Source organism: Chiloscyllium plagiosum, chromosome 19, assembly GCF_004010195.1.
Source record: "Chiloscyllium plagiosum isolate BGI_BamShark_2017 chromosome 19, ASM401019v2, whole genome shotgun sequence".
NCBI lineage: Eukaryota > Metazoa > Chordata > Chondrichthyes > Orectolobiformes > Hemiscylliidae > Chiloscyllium > Chiloscyllium plagiosum.
Window position 1 is genome coordinate 1,591,083 of NC_057728.1, and position 21,786 is coordinate 1,612,868.

At 44.9% G+C, this 21,786-nt stretch overlaps 1 protein-coding gene across 2 annotated transcripts in view; it reads right to left on the reverse strand.

The window, feature by feature from the left end:
• The window catches only part of braf (B-Raf proto-oncogene, serine/threonine kinase), a 117,586-nt gene that overhangs the window by 87,971 nt on the left and 7,829 nt on the right, over nt 1-21,786 (reverse strand). For both annotated transcript variants that reach the window (XM_043708925.1, XM_043708924.1), the window contains exon 2: nt 3,589-3,690. In XM_043708925.1, the coding sequence (XP_043564860.1) occupies nt 3,589-3,690 (102 nt within the window). The remainder of the gene's footprint in view (nt 1-3,588; nt 3,691-21,786) is intronic.

Consider the following 21,786-nt stretch of genomic DNA (forward strand, 5'->3'; position numbering starts at 1 on the left):
GGCCATCACAACCAGAAATGAAACCTTTCAGGACCTAGAGAGACCAGATCACGGCGAGGATGGCATATTATAACGAGAAGCAAGAATGATGATCCTGAGCAAAGGTCACCACCAGATACTGGCTGAACTCCATCAGGGTCACCCAGGGGTTTCCAAAATGAAGAGGTTGGCGAGAAGTCATGCCTTGTGGCCAGAGGTGGATGCAGACATAGCTACATTGGTGGGGCAGTGCTCAGAGTGCCAAGTACACAAATCACCACCAGCAGCTCCCCACATTTGTGGGAATGGCTGGGTAAATCCCGGACTTAGTTCCACATCGACTATGCAGGTCCTTTTAACCGAGTCAATGTTCTCAGTCATTGTGGATGCCCACTCAAAATTCAAATGAACTCAATAGAGTTCATTCATCAAACATGGGGATGAAGATAGCAAAGCTGTGAACATCTTTTACAATACACAGACTGCAGGAAGTGTTGGTCACAGATAATAGACCATTTATTAGCAGGAAATTTGAGTATTTCCTGAAGTCCTACATGGTATATGACAAACAAGAACAGCTCTGTATCATCCATTATCCAATGGTCTGGGCAGAGTGTGAGAGTGAGAGCGAGTGTGTGTCAGCGCATGCGAGAGTCAGTGGTGTGTGTGTGTGAGTCAATGTGAGAGAGAGAGAGAGCGCGAGAGAGAGAGAGAGCGCGAGAGAGAGAGAGAGAGAGCGCGCGTGAGAGAGCGCGAGAGAGAGAGAGAGCGCGAGAGAGAGAGAGAGCGCGAGAACAGTCCTGAACAGGCACATGGACCATATAGGAGCTGCAAACTCACAATCAGTGTGGGATCAAAATGTGCCCAGTTCCTCAACTAATTGTTGAGACTATCTTGGAATCGGAGATGGACATGCTAGATGTTGCCACTTTGATGCCTTTGCTGCCTGAAGAAGAAAATGAATTTATTCCCAGACCCTCCGGGCACAAGAGGTGAGCTGTGTGTTACACTCCATCCACATCAGAGGCAGAGTTGGCGGGACCTGACCGGGTGCTAAAATTACCCAGGAGAAGCAACAAAAAACAAATCCACCTCTATCCTCTGATTCAGAGGGGGAGGGATATAGTGACTGTAACAACATCAAGGTAACCTCAGAATAGGAGTTCCCTGATTGGACCAGGTTAACAGCCCCACTCAGGGAGCCCTGGCTGACAGATACAAACAGGAGAATCAAAAGGTTCTGTTCACTCAGAGATGCCTGAGGGAGGCAGTATCAAGGACTTTCCACGTGTAAATAAAGGGTGACCTGCTGACAGGATACTGGCCACTGTGCTGTTATTGCAGACAGAAGGTCATTGATGAAATGGCTGCAAAACTCATGGGCCCAGGACTCCAACTTGACGACTTCAACTACAATTTAAAATTTACAGAGCACTAAGATACAAAAATATCAATGGTCAGGTGATCAGAAGTCTTTTCTAAAAGATAAGCTTTTAAGACTTGTTTTAAAATAGTAAAGCTAGGTAGAGAGAGGCAGAGAGATGTCGAGAGGGAATTCTCAAACATGGGGCCTGGGCAACTGAAGATACAATCACCAATGGTAGAGAAAGGGTGATTGGAAAAGTACAAGAAGCCAGAACGGATGAGCACAGTTACCTTGGAGGAGAATGGATGGAAATTAGAATTAATGACGGGTGAGGCCATGCAGGATTTGAAAATAAGGATAGTTTAAAATCAAGATGCTTCTTGACCAGGATTCAATATAGGTCAGTTAACACACAGTGATGGAGGAATTTGTTGGGAGTTAAGGAGCAGCAGAGTTTTGGATGGTCTTTAGACAGAGCAGAATTCAGAAGCATGATTTTTTTTTTAATTTACTGATACAATGTCGATGTCACTGATTAAGTCAGCATTTATTGCCCAGGAGACATTTCGAAGTCAACCACATTGCTGTGGATCTGGATACACAAGTTAGATTGGATTAGATTGCCTATAGTGTAGAAACAGGCCCTTCAGCCCAACCAGTCCACACCAACCCTCCGAAGGGTAACCCACCCAGACCCATTTCCCTCTGAATAATGCACCTAGCACTGTGGGCAATTTAGCATGGCCAATTCATCTAACCTGCACATCTTTAGACTGTGGGAGGAAACTGGAGCCCGCAGACACGGGGAGAACGTGCAAACTCCACACAGACAGTCGCCCGAGGCTGGAATCGAACTTGGGACCCTGGTGCTCAGAGGCAGCAGTGTTAACCACTGAGCCACCATGCCACCCCCAAGGTATGGATAGGAGATTTCCGTCCTTTAAAGGGCATCAGTGAATCAGATGGGTGCTTACACCACTCAACAATGGCTATAGGGTTACCATTAGACCAGATTTTTAATAAATTCATATTACACCATCTGCCACATTGGGATTTGAACACATGCCCCCAGAAATATTAGTCTGGGCCATCAGTTGAGTGACATTACCACTATACCACCATAAAAGGTGTTTGTAAAATTGAATATGAAAGTTGTAAAGGCATGGACGAAGCTATCAGCAGTATTCAGGCTGAGATGGGAGAAGGTCACACACTGGAAGCGAGCAACATTGTGAAGGTGGAAATAGATGGTGCAAATGTCGTCAACAGCTCTACTTGGAATCAAATGTGACACTAATATTGCACACAGACTGATAATCTCAACCTGTTGCCAGACAGAGGATGAAATGGAGTTGCTAAGGAATGGAGTTTGGAGCAGGGCCCGTAAACAATGGCTGCAGTTTTTCCAAAATAACTTCAACAATGTCCTGAGTTGACATAATTGGCCTCCAATAATCATAACCTCCTTCCTGTGTAACGCAGGACTCCAGTCACTGGAGATACCAGTTACTTCAAACTGACTAGGGAATCATCTCTTCAATTCAGCTGCATTGCCCATGTTTGGGCCAAAGCTATAATGGAATTTAGATGGAGCATCAATGAGTAATTTAATGGTGAGTGACTGGCAGTGTATAGAACTGTCAACACGACCTTCCATCACTTTTCTGATGACTGAGTGTAGGAGGCAATATTATGAGGAACAGCTTCATGCATTCAAGATGGTTTTATAGATAAGCAAGTATGCAGATCAAAATGCCAAAGGTAGCAAATAGGGGACAGGCTTTGCTAATAACCGGATGGCAAGGGAGCATTTGGGGGAAAAAGAGAAAACATAACGTGGTTTTACAATGAGTTTAAGAAGGATTTTGTCAGTCTGAAAAAGGAAACAACCAAACAAAAAATTAGTGAAACGGCTCAGGTTGAAGCTAGATTAAAAGATACGCCAGCCAATGATATATATTTAAAGAACTAATTCACATTTGGCAGTGACTACATAGTCACAGTTAATATGGTACAGTAAGTAATACTAATCATTGTCAGCTTTATGCATTGACATTATAAATGGCAATGTCAACACTGACCATCCAACTTTGTCCCCTCAAGCTTCACCTGTCCACCAATAGGAAAGAGAATCGCACAGAATTCTTTTGCAACGGTTCCTTTTTTGCATCTTCCAGAAAAAGATCAGTCACCAACTAACGACAGCCAATGTCACAGGGTATTTAGTAATTATTTGCACTCACCTCCAGATAGATAGAGGGTGGATTATGGTCCCCCCCGAACTTGTCCAGCAGGGCTTCAATATGCTCCTGAGTTAACTTGATCATCTGCTTGATGTTCCAGACCTGGTTAAATAGACAATATGAAGCATTTTACTACAAACCAAGAAGGGTTTCAAAACAGCGAGAAAACAGGAGGAGAAAAGTTCCATGAGTCTTGCTGCATAGCCATCATTTGGGGATGCAAAGTTCTGTCTGCAACCATTTCCTTTCTACTTGCGTAAGAATGCCAATCCTATGAATCAATGTCACCACTCACAGTAACACTCCGATTGTGAAGTGTACACATGATACTCTATGCCTGCAATGTCTTTCGGCCCTCCTCGAGCCCTGAACTCTCAGAATTCTGGCTTCTTGTAGAGCCCAATTTTAATTGCACTTTCAACAACCAAGACGCCACATTCTAAAAAATCCTCCCCATTTCTCCACCGATGCTCCCACTGAACTGTGCATTTTCAGCAGCTTGAAAAGTACTGCGCTGGCCTGCTTCTGGATCAAAGACCATACACAGGCCCATTCATGGGAAAACTTTGGAAGGAACTGCACATTTAAAAAAAATACAGCCATAAACAGTAAACTTTAAGAGGAGTTTTCCTCGAGACACTACTCTTCGAACAGGGAGCATCACTGTCTACCTCTTTCTTCCTTTACGATGCTCCTTTGGACTCTTGCCCTCGTATCTCCTTCTATGGCCTGGTATCAATTATTAGCTGTTTAGGGTGCTTTACTATGTTAATGGCTCCATATATAACTTAGTATGTGAAAACCTGGTTTCTTGGAACAATTTGTTTGCATTCAATTGCATCTGCAAAAGAAAAAGTACAAACTGGACATTGTGGCATTTAAAACTTTATATTAAACATCACCGTGAGCCTAAGTATCACAGATGTACAAATTTTAAACCTCAAAAGCATTTCCCCGGTGGAATAGCTTTGGGCATGCCTCCAGCAGAGCAAGGAGAAGCTTTTAAGACATAAGACTTGTCTTGACTTAAAAGCAATATATGTCACGTTACCAACTTCACTGCCACAAGGCCAGTTTAGAATTAAGCTGGGTAAATAGCATTAGATTCAGATCAGCTGTAATCTAAAATCAAGGATGGAGCTGATTCCAGGGGTTAAACAGAATCTATTCCTGTTCTTTCAGACCCACTTAAAACACATACCTGCTCTTGATACATGTCAAGCACACATCTCCCTTTATGAGCTTATTTTAAAGTGCGCTATTTCATGTAGAAACTTATTTGCCACTACTTTTGCAATCACTTGACTCCATTTTCCACCTAAAAAAGTGCTGAGGTATGGAAAGCTGTAAACCTCTAGTACCTATCCATGGAACAGCCCTTCAACTGTGAGCCCAGTGTGGTCAATCACATTTCAATTCAAGTTGAGCTCAATACTACACTTATTCTGTGTGAGAGGACATTGGCTATCAGGTGGACTTCCAGAGTTAAGGCGAGAGCGACTGCCTTTGACATCAAGGCTGCATTTGACAGAGATTGGCCTTGAACAGCCCTATCAAAATAGAAGTCAATGAGAATCAGGGAAAATATTGTCTGTGTTTGGAGTCATACTTGGCCACGAAGGGGGCCAAGTATGTGGGCGGCACAGTGGCTAGCACTGCTGCCTCACAGCGCCAGAGACCCGGGTTCAATTCCCGCCTCAGGAGACTGACCGTGTGGAGTTTGCACGTTCTCCCAGTGTCTGTGTGGGTTTCCTCCGGGTGCTCCGGTTTCGTCCCACAGTCCAAAGATGTGCAGGTCAGGTGAATTGGCCATGCTAAATTGCCCGTAGTGTTAGGTAAGGGGTAAATGTAGGGGTATGGGTGGGTTGCGCTTCGGTGTGGACTTGTTGGGCCGAAGGGCCTGTTTCCACACTGTAATGTAATCTAAAGGAAGGTGGTTGTGGTTGTGGTTGTTTAACGTCAATCATCTTAGCCCCATGACATCACTGCAGGAGTTCCTCAGGATAGTGTCTTTGCCCAAATCATCCTCAGCTGCTTCATCAATGACTTCCCCTCCATCATAAGGTTAGAAATGGAGATATGCACTGATGATTATCCAATGTTCAGCACCATTCGCGATTCCTCTGATATTGAAGTCACACATGCCCAAATGCAAGATCGAGACAATATCCAGGCTTGGGCTGACAAGTAGCAAAGAACGTTTACAACCACATAATTACCAAGCAATTACTACCTTCAACAAGATGCAAGTTAGCTATTGTCCCTTGACATTCAATGGCATTACCACTTGCAAATTCCTCACCATCAACACCCTGGGGGTTATCATTGACCTGAACTGATCTAACCAGGTAAGTATTGTGGCTACAAGAGCAGGTCAGAGGTTAAGAATACTCCAGCGAGTAACTCACCTCCTGACTCCCCAAAGTCTGTCTGTCATCTATAGGGCAGAAATCAAGTGTGAGGTGTGATGGAATACTCCCCAATTGCCTGGATGGATGGAGCTCCAGCAACACTCAAGAAGCTGGACACCATCCAGGACAAAGTTGCCCGCTTGATTGGAACTGCATTAACAAGCGTCCACTCCCTCCACCACTGACACTCAGTAGCAGCAGTGTGTACTATCTGGAAGATGCACTGCAGACATTCACCAAAGATCCTCAAACAGCACCTTCCAAACCCATGACCACTTCCACTGGGAAGGACGAAAACAGCAGATACATGGGAACACGACCACCTTCAAATTCCCGTCCAAACCATACATCATCCTGACTTGGAAACACAACAATCGTTTCTTCACTGTCGCGGAGTCAAAATCCTGAAACTGCCTGCCTCAGGGCATTGTGGGTCAGCCCACAGCACTGCAGTGGTTCAAGAAGACAGCTCACCAAAACCTTCTGAGGGGCACGTAGGGATAGGCAAAAACGCTGGATCGGCCAATGAACAATGAGTTTTTAAAGTAAGTCACTAGAAAATAACTGCAAGCAGAAAACATGGACTAGCTCCCTATCCTAATCCATCTTTGGAACAGAAGTTACAGGTTCAGATAAATATTGAGGTGAAACGGGAGAGGGAGAGGGAGAGGGAGAGGGAGAGGGAGAGGGAGAGGGAGAGGGAGAGACTGAAGGGTACATTCCCGCCTCATGTCCACTGCCTCTCCTGATTAAAATAATTCCTCCTACAAAAGTTCAAGAACCTGTCAGAGACCCTTGTGTAGGTTTGTGGACGAACAGCGACCTGGCACCATCTTATATCCGTACTGGATTCAGTTGATCACCAGTGCATAGTGAGGTGGTTTCCAAGCTAGCCAATAGCATGCCAACACGCCACCGCAGTCAAGAGAAGGCAAGGGGAGTCAAAGAAAAATAATGGAGGGCCATGCTTACTGAAGCCTCACAATTTTAATACTTTCAACTGGTGAGCCCACACCCAGAAGACAAAAGATGACTGGAGCAAACTGTCACGAAATGGGTCAAAATCAAACCCTATCACAGACAAGCCAGCCATTAACCTGCACCTCCTAATTCAGTCACCCCGACAATAATATACTTCATTTTCAAGTGAACACTTGCTCATTCAACAGCAGTATTCCTCCTCTCTCCATTCAGTGTTATGAGTATAGGACTAAATCCTTCTAAAAACACAGCACAGGGAGAAACCAACATACTTAAGGATCAATTAATTTCAATGGCAACGAAGGGTAGAAGGCCAGATAGGTAGCAGTCACTGGAGACATTCTGGGTGGAATGAAGAGATAGGAAAAGGTTCAAAGATTGTTGTGGGAGTTATGTGCTGACACCCTGGTAGCAGCAGTGAAGGCGTAGACTGTATAAATGCAGTGGGTGACCAGTCAGAAGGGAGGCTTGCAAGTAGTCAGGTTCAGTGCATCTTGCTGAAGAACAGGTTTTTTTAGTGCTGGAAAAACAGGTGAGAGTGACAGTTTCTCTGAAGAGTGGAGCCAGAGCCCAGCTTGCACACGTCGGTTGCAAAAAGGGAGAGCTATAGTAGCAAGATACTCATTAGTGACAAGTACAGCTTTCGTGGCTGTAGATATGACACCAGGATTGTCTCCCTAAGCCCAGAATCAAGGGTATCTTAGATCAGATCACCTACAGTGTGGAAGCATGCCGTTCGGCCCAACAAGTCCACACCGACCCTCCGAAGAGTAACCCACCCAGACCCATTTCCCTCTGACTAATGTACCTAACACTGGGCAATTTAGCATGGCCAATTCACCTGAGCTGCACATCTTTGGACTGTGGGAGGAAATCAGAGCACCCGGAGGAAACCCACGCAGACACGGGGAGAATATGCAAACTCCACACAGACAGTCACCCGAGGCAGGAATTGAACCTGGGTCCCTGGTGCTGTGAGGCAGCAGTGCTAACCACTGTGTCACCATGCCACCCCATTGCAAAGGGCCACACACAACAAGTATCTCTGGAGCAGCTACAGGGTAACGTGACGCCAGGATTGTGTGCTGCCTCCCTTAGCCCAGAATCAAGGGTATCTCTGAACAGCAACAGGGTATACTGAAGCGGGAGGACAAAAAGTCAGAGGTTGTAGTTAACATCTGTACCAATGACGTAAGTAGAAAGACAGATAAGATTTTAGGGAGATAAGGAGCAAATTGAAAAGCACTACCTGAAATGTTATCATTGCTGCAATACTGCTGATGGCATGTGCTCGTGAGCATGGGAATAGGTGGATTGAGCAGCTGAAATGTGACTGAAGAGTTGGTGCAGGAGAGAGAGCTTTAGACTCCTGGATTATTGGATGTGCTTCTGGGGAACATGAGGCTTATACAACATCTGATGGGTTGCCCATGAACTGTAATGAGAAGGGAATTACTGGTGCTACTGGGTGGGAATTGTGGCCGGGGAGGTGGGGGGAATTAAATGCAAAAAGTGGGTCTAGTGACTCGCTGAAGTCAGTGAGTCTAACATGTGCAGTAGGGAAACTATTAGAATGTATTCTAGAGGGACAGAATTAATATCCGCTTGATAAGTCAATGATTAATTAAGGATAATCAGCATGGATTGGTCAGTGAGAGATTTTGTCTTACAGATTTGATTGAAGTTTCAAGGAGATGGCTACACGTGTAGATGAGAGTAGTACATGGGCTTCAATCAGGTGGTTGACAAAGTCTTATATGGGGAATGGTCAAAAAAGAAACAGCCAATGGGATTCAGGGCCATTTAACAAATTGGATCCAAATTGACTTCGGAACAGGAGGCTGAATGCGATGGTCAAAGTCTTTTGTTGTGACTTCAGTGTCCAGCAATATACTGGTGTTTGGTGTTGGGTCCCTTAATGATATAGGTATGAACGCATGAGATCTGAGCAGTAAGTTGGCAGGTGTCATGAAAATTGTTAGTGTGGTAAATAGCGAGAAGGAAAGCCTTTGACTACAGGATGATATAGATGAGCCGGTCAGATGGACACAAAAGCAAATGACATTTAATCTATTCTGGGAGGATTAACAAACACGGGAATACACAATGAATGTTAAGACTCTGGGAAGTACAAAGGATCAGAGGGATCTTGCTGTACATCTTGAAGGCAGCAGGACAGGTGGATAAGGTGGTTAAGACTTAAGATTTTTGCTTTCATCTGTTACGGCATCAAATAACAAGTGCAGGAAGGTTATGATGGAACTGACTAAAATATTAGCTAGACCAGAGGATGTGACTGCATTAGAGGGGGTGCAGGGGAGATTTACTATGACGTTTTCTGGGCTGGAGCGATTCAGCTACAAAGAGAGACTGCGTTCTGATGGATTCATCAGCAATTTCCGTTTTTGTTGTGAAGCGAGAAGAGATAGACTAGGGCTGTTTTCCTATGAGCACAGAAGTCTGAGGGGAAGGACCTGATTGAGGTGTATCTAATATGAGGACCATAGATCAGATAGATAGAAAGAAACCTTTCCCTTTAGCAGAAGGATCAATAATGAGAGGGTACAGATTCAAGGTCAAGAGGATTTAAGGAAGATTTCTTTCATCCAGAGGGTGGTGGGTATCTGGAACTCACGGCTTGAAAAGGGTGATAAAGGCAGGAATCCTCAATATTTAAGATGCATTTAGATGATCATTTGAAGTGCCATAGTCTCACAAGATAATGGGCCAAGTGTGGAAAATGGGACTACAGTTATCAGATGCTTGATGACGGACGTGGACATAATGGGCCAAAGAGCCTCTTCCTGTTCTGTAAAACACTATGACTCAAAGAGACGCATTTCACTGTGCAACTAGAGAAAATTGAGAGGGGAGGAAACCAGTTAGCCAAGTCTTTTGCTGGGAAAGCAGGGGAGTGTACAATTAAAAGTCAGGGCAATAGGACACTTCATAAAGTGTATGTGGGAACCAGCAGGGATTTGCACAGGGAGGGTCATGCATGACAAACCTAAACAATCTTGAAGAGGTAACTAAAATAATGGAGAAGGGAATGGTCTACAAATATTATCTGGAGATATTTCTAGAAGGCACTTGATAAAAGTTCCACATAAGAGACTGGGAGCTGATATTGAAGCACACGAAATCAGTTGGTAAAGACAAGACAAAGAGAAGGGAAACCAGCAGGTACCCCAATTGGCATCATGCGGTTGTAACACCCCTCAAGGGTCTGGGTTGGGCCCAAACTATTCATTCTACTTATTCACAATTTAACTGATGGAATAGAAATTTGCTGATGACACAATAAAAAAAGGTGGCATTACGAATAGTGAAAGTGAAATCATAAAATGACAAGGATTAAGCAAATGGACATATTGATGGGAAATGGAATACATTATAGACAAGGGTCTAAGGATCTAAAAATGACAGAACAGAACATTCTTCAAATGCTGAAAAGTTAATAAACAGTCCAAGCCCAAAGAAACTTGGAGGTGCAGTTAAATGATGAAAACATCATTAACAGACACAGAAAATAAGCAGAGAATAGAATTCTGGCCTTTAAAAGGTAAGTCCCCATTGACTTACCAAACCATAGGGCCGCTGTCTCGCTCCAGGGAGATGACTGGTGGTGGTTTAACAGGAGGGTCACCACGCTTCAGGCAAAGGGAGAAGTTCAGACGGAGTTTCCTTCATAGTAAGCTGAGCCAATGTGGGAATTGAACCCATGCTGTTGGCATTACAAAGCAACTGTCCAGCCAACTGAACTAACCAACCCCACCCTTTATATCTCAGGGTTCAATATCCAACGGAGTAGAAATCATGCTTCAGCAAGGCTAAGCCCTGGTTAGACCATACTTGAAGCACAGTGAGCAATTCTGAGCACTCTGCCTCAGGAAGAGCCAAAGGACAAAGAACATTACAGCAAAGGAACAGGCCCTTTGGCCCAACAAGATTACACCATCACACGATGCCTTTATAAATTAAAAACCATTGCCCCTACATGGTCCATATCCCTCTATTTTCTCCCCATTCAGATATCTGTCAAGATGCCTCTTAAATTTGCTACTGTATCCACCTCCACTGGCAGTGTATTCCAGGCACTTACCACCGTCCGTGTACAAAACTTGCGCCCTTTAAAAACTTAAACCTCCGTCCCCATGTAATTGACATTTCTAACCTGGGGAAAAAAAAAAGACTGACTATCCATTTTATCCATGCCTCGCGTAATGCTGTAAATTTCTATCAGGTTACCTGTCATCATTTGATTTTAAAGAGGAAACAAACCAAGAGTGTCCAATCTCTCCTCATTGCTAATACCCTCCAAACCAGGCAACATCCTGGTAAACCATTTCTATACCCTCTCCAAAGCCTCCACATCCTTCTGGTAATATGGCAACCACAACTGCACACAATATTCCAAATGTGGTCTAACTAAATATGTATGCAGCTGCAACATGACTTAGAGTCATAGAGATGTACAGCATGGAAACAGACCCTTCGGTCCAACCCGTCCATGCCAACCAGATATCCCAACCCAAACTAATCCCATTTGCCAGCACCCGGCCCATATCCCTCCAAACCCTTCCTATTCATATACCCATCTAGATGCCTCTTAAATGTTGCAATTGTACTAGCCTTCACCTCTTCCTCTGGCAGCTCATTCCATACACGTACGACCCTCTGAAAAAGTTGCCCCTTAGGTCTCTTTTATATCTTTCCCCCTCACCCTAAACATATGCCCTCCAATTCTGAACTTCCCCACCCTAGGGAAAAGACTTTGTCTATTTGTCCTATCCATGCCCCTCATAATTTTGTAAACCTTAATAAGGTCACCCCTCAGCCTCCGACACTCCAGGGAAAACAGCCCCAGCCTATTCAACCTTTCCCTATAGCTCAAATCCTCCAACCCTAGCAACATGCTTGTAAATCTTTTCTGAACCCTTTCAAGTTTCACAACATCCTTCCAATAGGAAGGAGACCAGAATTGCATGCAATATTCCAACAGTGGTCTGACCAATGTCCTGCACTCAAAACTCTGACCAATAAAGGAAAGCATACTAAATGCCTTCTTCACTATCCTAGCGACTTGCCAACTTTTATACTCTATTCCCCAACCAATGAAGGCAACCATGCCATATGCCTTCTTGATCACCTTATGTGTTGCCACTTTCAGGACCTTTACGTCCTCATTCCTCCCCACATTATGTTGATGCTATTCACTGTATACATCTCCCAAAATGCATCACCTTGCATTTTTCCAGATTAAATTCCATTTGCCTTTTCTTCGGCCAAGTCTCCAGCCTATCTATATCCTGCTATATCCTCTGGCAATGCTCCACTCTATCTGTAGTTCCTCCAATATTTGTGCTGTCAGCAAACTTACTAATCAAACAACCTACACTCTTCTCCAAATCATTTAGATCAACATTACAAACAACAGAGGCCCAGCACTGATCCCTGCAGAACCCTAGTGGTCACAGATCTCCAGTCAGAAAACCTCTTTGTCAAAGGAATCTTGTTAAAATCTATATAGTCAACATCCGTCACTATGCCCTCATCAATCATTCTTGTTATTTCTGATATGAGTAAATGCTGTGTCCACGAATCTTCTCCTATATTTTCCCTCAACAGCCTGTAATTTCCCAGATTATCTCTGTCCTCCTTCATAAACAAAGGAACAACACTGACTAATCTCCAGTCCTCTCAGACCTCTCCTGTGACTAAAGAGGATAGAAAAATTCATACAAGGTCCCAGCAGTTTCCTCACCTCCCTACCTGGGATTTCTGGGTATAGATCCTGTGAGATCTTGGGGGCTTGTCCACCTTAATGCTTTGCAAAACAACCAACAGCACCTCCTTTTTCATACTGCCCATCAATATTGCACTCACAAAACTCAACATCCACCATGTCCTTCTCTTTTGTGGATACCAATCCAAAGTATTCATTAAAGACCTTGCCCACTGCCTCTGGCTCCATGCATAAGCTCCCTCCATTGTCCTTGATTCCCTAGCTACCCTTTGGCTTATATATGTATGAAACATCTTGGGATTTTCCCTAATCCTGTTCGCCATTTCATGGCCCCTTACAAGCTTCCTAATTATTGCTTTGAGTTCTTTCTTGCTATCTTTGTATTCTTAAAGGACTCTGTCTGTCTTTAGTTTCCTTACATTTGCCTCCATTTTACTTTTGACAAAGCTCTCAACTTCTCATTATCCAAGGTTCCCAAATCTTGCCATTCTTATCCTTCATTTTCACAGGAACATACTGTTCCTGAACTCTAATCAATAGGTCTTTAAAAGATTCTCACATGCCAGATGTGGATTTACCCTCAGTCACCCTCAATCTACATTTCCCAGTGCCTGCCTAATATTGGGATAATTAGCCTTCCCCAGTTAGTCATTCACCCAACGACTATTCCTGACCTTCTCCAAAAACAACTTCAAACTTCCAGAATTATGGTCACTATTCCCGCAATGCTCTGCCATGAGAACTGTGTTCACCTGGCCTGACTCATTGCCCAATACCAGGTCTAGTATGGCCTTTTTCCTGGTTAGACTATTTACATATTGTTTGAAAAAACTGTCCTGGACACACCTAACACATTCCTCCCTCACCTAAGTCCCTGGCTCTAAGCAAGTCCCAGTCAATATAGGGAAAGATAAAGTCGCCCATAGCAACCACTCTGTTGGTTTTATATTTCTCTATAATCGGTCTACATCGCCATACCCCTCTCATCTGCTGACTGATGGGAAACCTGTACACCAATCCCAAAGTGACTCCCGAGCTCGGTCCACAAGGCTTTGCTAGATGAGCCCTCGAAAGTGTCCTTCCTCAGTACAGTTGTAATATTCTCCCTTAAAAATGTAACTCTCCCACTTCTTCTACATCTCTCTCAATCTCATCTGGAACACCTAAAACCTTATCCCCCTGAAGGGCTTATCCTGATGAAGGGCTTATTCCCGAAACATCTACTCTCCTGCTTCTTGGATGCTGCCTGACCTGCTGTGCTTTTCCAGCACCACACTATTCGACTCTGATCTCCAGCATCTGCATCCTCACTTTCTCCTTATCCCCCTCTCAACCAAATCTCTGTAATAGCTACAACTTCACAGTTAGATGTATTAATGCAAGATCTATGTTCATCTGTTTTACCTATCATATGCCTTGCATTAAAATAAATACACCTCAGACCACCAGTCCTGCCATTGTTCAGCAAGCCACCCCCGTCTGTTCTTCCTCTTAACTTTACTAGCCTTAGTCTCGGACTCCTCCTCGGTCATTTTACTTGCTGACCTGCTGCTCGGGTTCCTGCACCCACCCCCCCACACTATTTTAAACCTTCCTGAGTGGCAGGATATTGGTGCCCCTGCAGTTTAGGTCCTTCTTGTGCAGGTCCCACTTACCCCGGAAGACATCCCAATCATCCATACACCTGAAGCCCTCCCTCTGACACCAGCTCTTCAGCCACCTGATTAACTGTACTAATCTTCCATTCCTACCCTCACTGGCACATGGCACCTGAAATAATCCCAAAATTACAACCGTAGAGGTCCTGCTTTTCAACTTCCCACCTAACCTCCTGCACAACCTCTGACTGCTCAGCCACCCCCTTCAGAATATCCTGTGCCTGCTCAGTGACATCCTTGGCCCTGGCATCAAGGAGGCAACACACCATCCTGGAGTTTTGCATGTGGCCACAGAAACACCTCTGTTCCCTGACAATAGAATCTCGTATCACTACTGCTCACCTACACTGTGACCCAGCTTTCAATTCATAGTCCCTAACCATCTTCTATTCACCAGCTTTGACAAAGGGTCAGTTAGACTCGAAACATCAGCTCTTTTCTCTCCTTACAGATGCTGCCAGACCTGCTGAGATTTTCCAGCATTTTCTCTTTTGGGTACACTTGACCCTCCCTGCTGTACAACAGTACCAGTCGTGGTGCCACTGATCTGGTGGGGATATCCAGAACAATATAACTGTTGGGAGCTGGGGGCGGGGGGGGAAAAGAGTGGCCACAGGTATCTCCTGCACTGCCTGCCCGCACTAAGCCATCTTCCTGGTGGTCATCCAACTCTTCTCTGCCGATACAGCCCTTACTGGTGGTGCGACCAGCTCACTAAAAGTGCTATCCATGATATTCTCAGCCTCAGGGATGCTACATAATGAGACCATCCGCAGCTCCTGGTACTCCGTGGCAAATCAGGAGCTGCAGCTGAACACACTTCCTGCATACGGAGTCAGCCTGGACAATGGAAGTGTCCCTGACTTTCCAAATATTGCATGAGGAGCATTTCACGGGGCCAAGTTCTCCTCCCATTCAAACTTTTATCAGCTACACACAACAATCCAGGAATTGATTACACAACTAAATCACCAAACTCTGGTCTCTTACTCCTGCTCACTACTCCTAGCAAACTACAACTACAAGTAGCAAGTACTTAATCTCTCGCCAGGCACTACCAATTCAGTCTAGAAACCTGATTTCAAGCCTATGTCCATCATCCCCTTCTCTGTCATGATGACTGAACCAACTTCTCCCAGAGTTCTCCTCTGTCACATCTCACCAGCACCCCCTGTATATCGTTAAAATTACCAGAAACCTGGACTCTAAGCAGTAATTATACAAATGGTATTTGCCAGACTTTAGAAGGTTACAGTGTGATTTAACCAAAGTTTTCACAATATTAAGGGGAACAGATTGGAACACAAAGAAACGATTTCAGTTTTGGTCGGGGGAAGATGGGGAATGAAAAAGACTAGATTACACAATAAAAAGAAATTAAGCCAGAATTGTACTTTCAGGAGTACAATTAGAAAATGTTTCCACGCACAAAGGATAGAAAAGTTCGGAAATTGCTTCTGCAAATGCCAACTGACGTTACATCCACTATCAATTTTAAAACAGGGATTGATAGATTTGTGTTAACTTGAAGTTTTAAGTGTTCTGGGACTCAGGCAGGTATATGGATCACAGATCAGTCATAGAATCATACAGCACAGAAACAGGCCCTCTAGCCATGAAAACATCGACTTTGTTGGGGAGGGGGGGGTAAACTGGCCTCCTATAGTTCTAATGCCCCCAGTTTCCACTCTCTCCAATTTTTTGCAGACCCTTTGTAATTTTTTTAAACCTTCCATCAGCCACCTCTGTGTCAACGAAGACAAAACCAGTCTGTTCAATCTTTCCTCACTGCTTAAATTTCTCAGTCTTGGAGACAGCCTTCTCCATCCCCTTTGTATCTCTCAACTGTAATTACATCCTTCCTGTATGGTGGTGACAAGAACTGGAAGCAGTGGCCAAACCAGTGTATTATACACTTCTGGTAAAATTCCTACACCTCAGTCAATAAAGGAAAGAAGCTGTATGTCTCCTTAATCATCGTACCCTAACTATATCGCCACCTTCAGGGATCTTGGACATATTTGTAGACTGGACTCCAATCCAACTATTCTGTCCAACTGACTGACCATTTGACCTCAAATCTCTCAGCAGTTACTGCCAGACCTACTCAACGAACCCATGTTGGCCACTTTTGAAACAATGAAGACAAGAAACATACTTTAGAGGGAGGAATGTGAAGGGTGGGTAACTAATCAGATAACCAGTTACTTTTTGCTTACGCGACAGTGACTAGACGATGTCTACAGAGTGTTGGTCAACTTTTGATTTGTTAGCTGACTGGGTGGACTTAATCCTTTCCTGGTAGTAAAAATGTTTCTCTACAGAGTCTTCAGGTTTTATCCTTTTCAGAGAGAGTTGGTGAGTGATGCTTCTTGTTTGTAGGTCTCTGGAAACTGCACTCACAGGGGTCTGCAACACACTGCTGCTGGACCAAGCTGAAGGCGATCAGCAAGCAGTGCTTCATTCACTCAAAAGATTCCTGATGCCACTCTGTCTCAAAGCATCGACCTCACTGCTCCGAAAAGTAACAATCTTGCACAGCTAAAAAGTGTATACCACATAACCCCACTTGACCTTCAGCTATTAAACACTGCTCTGGAACTTGGACCAGAGGGATTTATCCTAGGATTCTCTGGGAAGCCAGGTAGGAGATTGCAGAGCCTTTGGGCTTTGATCTTTATGTAATCATTGTCTACAGGAATAGTGCCAGAAGACTGGAGGATAGCAAATGTCGTTCCCTTGTTCAAGAAGGGGAGTAGAGACAACCCTGGAAATTATAGACCAGTGAGCCTTACTTCAGTTGTGGGTAAAGTATTCGAAAAGGTGATAAGGGATAGTATTTATAATCATCTAGAGAGGAATAACTTGATTAGGGATAGTCAACATGGTTTTGTGAAGCGCAGCAGGTCAGGCAGCATCCGAGGACCAGGACAATTGACGTTTCGGGCAAAAGCCCTTCACCAGGAAAGAAGGCAGGGAGCCTCCGAGGTGGAGAGATAAATGGAAGGGATTGGGGCTGGGGAGAAGGTAGCCAAGATTACCTGCCAATCTTCCTTCCAACCTATCCGCTCCATCCTCCTCTCTGACCTATCACCTTCCTCCCCACCTCCATCCACCTATTGTACTCTTGGCTACCTTCTCCCCAGCCCCATGCCCCTCCCATTTATCTCTCCGCACCGGAGGCTCCCTGCCTTCATTCCTGATGAAGGGCTTTTGCCAGAAACGTCAATTGTCCTGCTCCTCGGATGCTGCCTGACCTGCTGTGCTTTTCCAGCACCACTCTAATCTCGACTCGGATCTCCAGCATGTGCAGTCCTCACTTTTGCCATGGTTTTGTGAAGGGCAGGTTGTGCCTCACAAACCTTATTGAGTTCTTTGAGATGGTGACCAAACAGGTGGACGAGGGTAAAGCCGTTGATGTGGTATACATGGATTTCAGTAAGGCATTTGATAAGGTTCCCCACGGTAGGCTATTGCACAAAATTTAGAGGCATGGGATTGAGGGTGATTTAGTGGTTTGGCTCAGAAATTGGCCAGCTGAAAGAAGGCAGAGGATGGTGGTTGATGGGAAATGTTCATCCTGGGAGTTCCATTACTAGTGGTGCACCACAAGGATCTGTTTTGGGCCACTGCTGTTTGTCATTTTGATAAATGACTTGGAGGAGGGCGTAGAAGGATGGGTTAGTAAATTTGCAGATGACACTAAGGTCGGTGGAGTTGTGGATAATGCTGAAGGATGTTGCAGGTTACACAGAGACATAGATAAACTGCAGGGCTGGGCTGAGAGGTGGCAAATGGAGTTTAATGAGGAAAAGTGTGAGGTGATTCACTTTGGAAGGAGCAACAGGAATAAAAAATACTGGGCTAATGGGAAGATTCTTGGTAGTGTAGATGAGCAGATGAGAATGTACATAGATCTCTGAAAGTTGCCATCCAGGTTAATAGAGTTTTTAAGGAGGCACAAGGTATGTGAGCTTTAGCTTTTATTGGCAGAGGGAACCATGAGATCATGCTGCAACTGTACAAAACTCTGGTGTGACCGCACTTGGAGTATTGCGCACAGTTCTGGTCAGCGTATTATAGGAAGGATGTGGAAGCTTGGGATAGGTTCAGAGGAGATTTACTGGGATGTTGCCTGATACGGAGGGAAGGTCTTATGAAGAAAGGCTGAGGGGCTTAAGGCTGCTTTCATTGGAGAGAAGAAGGTTGAGAGGGGACTTACTAGATAATCAGAGGGTTAGATAGGATGGACAGGGAGAGCCTTTTTCCTTGGATGGTGATGGCTAGCACGAGGGAACATAGCTTTAAATTGAGGGGTGATAGATATAGGATGGATGTCAGAGGTAGTTTCTTTACTCAAAGCATAGCAGAGGTGCGGAACGCACTGCCTGCAATAGTAGTAGACTGGCCAACTTTAAGAGCATTTGAATGATCATTGGAAAATATATGGATGAAAACGGAATCGTGTAGGACAGATCAATTTCAGATTGGTACCACAGTTGACACAATATCAAGGGCCGAAGGGCCTGTACTGCGCTGTAATTTTTTTTAGACTAGATTAGATTCCCTACAGTGTGGGAACAGGCCCTTCAGATCAACAAGTCCACACCGACCCTCCGAAGAGCAACCCACCTAAACCCATTCCCCTACATTTACGCCTGACTAATGCACCCAACACTATGGGCAATTTAGCATGGCCAATTCACCTGACCTGCACATCTTTGGAATTTGCTCCATGTTAAACAACTTACATTTCGTTAGCAACTTCCATGCTTCACAAAAGCGATTAGCAGCAATATATGTCAATGAGCCACAGTACAGTGAAAGAATCAGGACGAAAGACTTCATCAAACTGGAAGGGTTTAAGCAGTGAAATGACCAGATAAATGGAAAAACAGGTCGCAGGAGAGAACTTCAGGACTGAGAGCATCAAAAGCTAAAAGCCTGGCAACTAATGCTGAGGTTGAATGACATGGTGCTTTGCATGATTTGGGCGATCAGGGGAGGTGTCTAGATAGGAATGGCAAGATCTGCGAGGGGCTTGAAAACACAATGAGAACCTTCAAATGAAGACTGGATGAAATAGCAGGACTAAGGGATGAAAAAGATTTGGCAGATGAGAACAAAATGAATTGCCCATAAGCACAGTACCCAAATGTTACACAGAAACAAACCTGCCCCCACCATTACTTTACACACGATTATACATTGACAACACACATCCGAACCCGTACTGTACCACAATGCTGTACAGTAACAGATCTATTCCCACCTTTAGTGTAAAACAGTTTCAGACATTTCTGAATGTGAATATAATCCAGTGTGATATAGGAAAAATATCCTCCCTTCAGTATTTTATACATAAGACAACGACAGACCTGTACCAACCACTTACTTTATCCTGGGTGTTGTATAGCAGCAGACTGTCCTTACCAGTACTTTACTCAGCATTACACAGTTACAGATCTGTGTCCAGAGTGTGCTGCTTTTCCAGCACCACACTCTCGACTCAGATCTCCAGCATCTGCTGTCCTCACTTTCTCTAGTTACAGAATTGCCCTGACCAGTACTGTACCCAACTCTTATATAATTAGAGACCTATCCTTGGAGGAAAGGAGGCCAGTAGTATTCAATGACAGACCTGAAACATCAAATCATGGACAAGTGTTATACTGTGTTCAGGCATCCCCAATTGGGACTGCATTCTAGCATTAAATAGTGACAGACCTACACCAGCAGTACAGTGTGCCAGTATTGTATAGAGATATAACAGTCACCACCAGTAGTACCCATCAGTTTTAATCAAGCAAGAGCTTCCAAAGAGTAACCCACCCAGACCCATTCCACTACTCTATATTTACCCCTGACTAATGCACCTAACACACTGGCCAATTAAGCATAGCCAACTCACCTAACCTGCACATCTTTGGTTTGTGGGAGGAAATCGGAGCACCCAGAGGAAAACCACGCAGACACACAGGGAAAATGTGCAAACTCCACACAGACAGTTACCCGAGGCAGGAATCAAACCCGGGTCGCTGGTGCTGTAAGGCAGCAGTGCTAACCACTGAGCCAGTGTTTCACATTGATGGACATGTCCCCACCAGTACTGCACACCAGTGGTACACAAAGACAGACCTGTCCCCTCCAGTACTATATCCCAGTGTTACACAGAGACAGATCTGTCCCCACCAGCACTGCACCCCAATGTTATACAGTGACAGACCTGTTCCCACCAATACTTTATCCATGTATTACACTGACAGACCTGTCCCCACCAGTACTGTACCCGTGTATCACAGAGACAGACCTGACCCCACCAGTACTGAACCCCAGTGTCATACAGAGACAGACCGGTCCCCACCAATACTGTACCACAGTGTTACACAGTGACAGACCTGTCCCCACAGTACTGTACCCCAGTTTTGATTAGATTCCCTACAGCATGGAAACAGGCCCTTCGGCCCAACACGTCCACACAGACCCTCCGAAGAGTAACCCACCCAGGCCCATTCCACTACTCTATATTTACCCCTGACTAATGCACCTAACACACTGGCCAATTTAGCATAGCCAATTCACCTAACCTGCACATCTTTGGATTGTGGGAGGAAATTGGAGCATCCAGAGGAAACCCACGCAGACAGTTACCCGAGGCAGGAATCAAACCCGGGTCGCTGGCGCTGTAAGGCAGCAGTGCTAACCACTGAGCCAGTGTTTCACATTGATGGACATGTCCCCATCAGTACTGCACGTCAGTGTTACACAAAGACAGACCTGTCCCCACCAGTACAGTACCCCAGTGTTGTACAGAGACAGACCTGTCCCCACCAGTACTGTACCCTAGTGTTATAGAGAGACAGACCTGTCCCCACCAGTACTGTACCCCAGTGTTATGTAGTGACAGACCTGTCCCCACCTGTACTTTATCCATGTATTACAGAGACAGACCTGACCCCACCGGTACTGTACCCTAGTGTTATACAGTGACAGACGTGCACCCACGAGTGCTGTACGCCAGTGTTATACAGAAATGGACCTGTCCCCACCAGTACTGTACCCCAGTGTTATAGAGAGACAGATCTGTCCCCACCAGTACTGTACCCCAGTGTTACACAGAGACAGACCTGGCCCTGCCAATACTGCATCCCAGTGTTATACAGTGACAGACCTGTCCCCACCAGTGCTGTACCCCAGTGTTATACAGTGACAGACCTGTCCCCACCAGTACAGTACCCCAGTGTTATACAGAGACAGACCTTGCCCTGCCAATACTGTATCCCAGTGTTACACAGTGACAGACCTGTCCCCAGTTTTGATTATAAGACCATAAGACATAGGAGTGGAAGTAAGGCCATTCGGCCCATCGAGTCCACTCCGCCATTCAATCATGGCTGATGCG